The 3,162-nt window shown below is 40.4% G+C and overlaps 1 protein-coding gene across 2 annotated transcripts in view; it reads left to right on the forward strand.

The window, feature by feature from the left end:
• Positions 1-3,162, forward strand: part of TRIT1 (tRNA isopentenyltransferase 1) — a 48,209-nt gene that overhangs the window by 31,837 nt on the left and 13,210 nt on the right. For both annotated transcript variants that reach the window (XM_012810898.2, XM_023518685.1), the window contains exons 3-4: positions 919-1,017; positions 1,750-1,889. In XM_012810898.2, the coding sequence (XP_012666352.1) occupies positions 919-1,017; positions 1,750-1,889 (239 nt within the window). The remainder of the gene's footprint in view (positions 1-918; positions 1,018-1,749; positions 1,890-3,162) is intronic.

The raw sequence follows: 3,162 nt of genomic DNA on the forward strand, positions 1-3,162 counted from the left end.
AAAAAAAAAAAGAAAACAATAGTGGCTAAAGTATCATAAATCAAGTGCTTACTGTTCTCAGGCATCATGGTAGGGGATTTCTATGTTTTTTCCCTATGTTTTGTCACATTTAATGCTCCTAAGAACTGTTAGGGATTTTATAGGTGAGAACACTGAAGCTCAGGCTGAACTTGAGCTCAGACTTGGTAATTGAAATTTGTTTGTGTTCAGAACCATGAAGTCTCAAGTAGCAAAAATGTACACTTCTACCATGTAATGGTAGAGACTGATTGAGTCTAAGAACAGTAGAGAAGCTAGCTTATGTTTTGTCATCTAAGGCAAAGTCACATGATGGATGGTGGCTTCCTGAGCAGCCAACACTTGATTCTACGAGAGTCCTAAGAGTTGTGCTTGTTAAACTTTTTCTTTCTTTTCTTTTTTTGAGACAGAATCTCAAGCTGGTCCCCTGGGGTAGAGTGCCGTGGCATCATAGCTTACAGCAACCTCCAACTCTTGGGCTCAAGTGATCCTCTTGCCTCAGTGTTTTTGTTTTTAGTAGAGATGGGGGTCTTGCTTTGTTGAGCTCAAGCAATCTACCCGCCTCTGCCTTCCAGAGAGCTAGGATTATAGGCATGAGCCACTGTGCCTGGCGCTTGTTAAACTTATTTGGAATACCAATAGAAGTTTAACTTTTAGCAGCAAGACCTAGAAAGTTCTAGAACTGGAAAGCATTACCATCCAGGATTTGTCTTTAGTTAATGTAAATCTCTCCAGAACTGATTGGAAATGATTCTGAAAAGTTACTGGAAACATTGAAGGTGGTGTCAATTCATTCTGGTTTCTGCTTTTTCTCTTCTGCTTTGGAGTTGAATGTGTTTTCTCGCTAATACTCTTCCCAAGTGAGTCACTGCATATGATGATGTCTTTCTTAATGTTCACATTGAAGATATATTTGCCCGAGACAAAATTCCTATTGTCGTGGGAGGAACCAATTATTACATTGAGTCTCTGCTGTGGAAAGTTCTTGTCAATACCAAGGTAGGGTTAGTACACTTGTGATTCACTGAGAAATGGGTTCCTCTTTTTTGTTGTCTAATTTTAGTGGGAGGAAGGTTGCCTGTTGCCTGTTTCTTATACTCAGCAACTGTAATTTTCCTACTTAATATTCTGAAGCAAATGCTACCTCCATATGTGAAGTGTACTCCTCCAGGCTGGCCTAAGGGCAGGGGCTGTGTGTGGGAAAAATGCTCCTGTGTGGATTAATTAGCATCTCCACATAAATTAGCAGTACATTAATCTGATTTAGCCTTTTCTGGCTGACAGCACAATGTATATGTCAGGGAAATGTCCAACAGTCATACTACTTGTGGAGATGCTATAACATTGGGGAAGACTTTGCAAACTGGTCTGGTTTGTATACCAGCAGTCTGGTCTACTTTTTGGTCACCTTTGCTTAAAGCCCTGGAGCTCTCGGTATGTTAAATTAGATGTACTAGCTGTGGGACCTGTTTGTACTTCTGGCAAGGAAGCAGGGCAGCCGAGTACTTCCCAGTACAGTAAGTCCTCCTTCCTCTTTGTTTGCTGTGGTCTCTCAGCACTTATCATAGCATTTTGGAATTTTTTGTTTAGGATCTGTCTCGTAAGAGTTTCTGATTCATCTATATTTCATATTCCTAACCCTCAGCACTGTGCCTGGCATATACACTGTCTCAATGTTTGTTGAATTGGTGAATTAACTGTACTGCTAAAACCTTCATTTAATTGCCCCAGGACATGAGCACTGGGAAAGCAGCTGACCGGAAAGCAGAACTTGAAAAGGAGGATGGCCACGCACTCCACAAACGCCTTAGCCAGGTGGACCCAGAAAGGGCCGCCAAGCTGCACCCACATGACAAGCGCAAAGTGGCCAGGTAAGAAAGCCGGCCCGCTGACCCTGAACTCCTTTAGAGTTAGGGGCCAGACAGTTCTTCAGTCTGTGTAGGTGATGAGAGAGGCTTGGTAATAGGAGTTAGTGGAGACTGATGGGTTGTTCTTGCTCAGCAGGTTGGGAGGCTCTGAGTTATTACCTCAGTTCAACTCCCTCAATAAATAGTTGCACCCTACTTTGTTATTACCTTTTAAATGCATAGTACAATGTGATTTTCCCCTAGGGCCTATGTAATCTTGCTTTATTTTCTATTTGATCTTTGCTTGTAGAACAGTTTTCATATAAATTTTTTCTGGCATGCAGTCCGTTTACATTGTGATTTGAGTTTCATAATTGATTTTGCAATGCTGAGTTCTGCCCCAGCAGCTTTCCCAGTGGGAGGTAGATTTTATAACCTGTCTTGTAGATCACCTCACCTTTGCACATGGAGACTTTCTTATTGGGAAGAAAGTTGGTGAATGATCTCATAAGGTCATGTTTTCTTAGGTTGTTTTAAAATTGCAGCCTCATGTATTAGGTTTGTTTTTCTGCAGTATTGGGAATGATACCACTTCTGGTATAGTAGAATATCCAGTGAAGGATCTACTATATGGATGGTTATATAGAGTAAATGTAGTAAGAGCTAGTATTGATAGGGGTTATAAAGTATTCCACTCAAATGGATTTTCTAGATCAGTGTTTTTTAATCCTTTTTTCATTGTTGTCCCCCAGGAGCCTTTATATAAAAAGACAGTGTCTCACTTTGTCATCTAGGCTAAAAAGGAGTAGCCTCACTGTAACCTTGAATTCCTGGGGTTGATGGATCTTTCCACCTTGGCTTCCCAAGGGATTATAGGTGTGAGCCACTGCACTTGTCCCCAGGAGTCTTTTTAGAAATTTTTTCCTAGTTTCCCCTGCCAATGAAAATTTTTTTTTTTTTTTCAGTTTTTGGCTGGGGCCAGGTTTGGACCCACCACCTCCAGTACATGTGGCCAGCGCCCTACTCCTTTGAGCCACAGGTGCCGCCCCCTGCCGATGAAATTTAATGTTAAGGAATAGGATTTTTTTTTAGGTAGGGTTGTCTTTTGGGGGAGGCATAAATTATGTCTTTTTCACCTCCTTGTAATCAATATTAAGGATGCATGTTGTAAATTAATGGAGTTTATACTTTCCAGGATCCAAACATTTTATTTTAAACATTTTAATAGAAGCTTTCTATTTTTTAAAAAACTTGGGAACATTATAATGAACATTCATATTTTTTTTTTTTTTTTTTT

This window comes from Otolemur garnettii, unplaced genomic scaffold, assembly GCF_000181295.1.
Source record: "Otolemur garnettii isolate 467f Iridium unplaced genomic scaffold, OtoGar3 scaffold00144, whole genome shotgun sequence".
Lineage (NCBI taxonomy): Eukaryota > Metazoa > Chordata > Mammalia > Primates > Galagidae > Otolemur > Otolemur garnettii.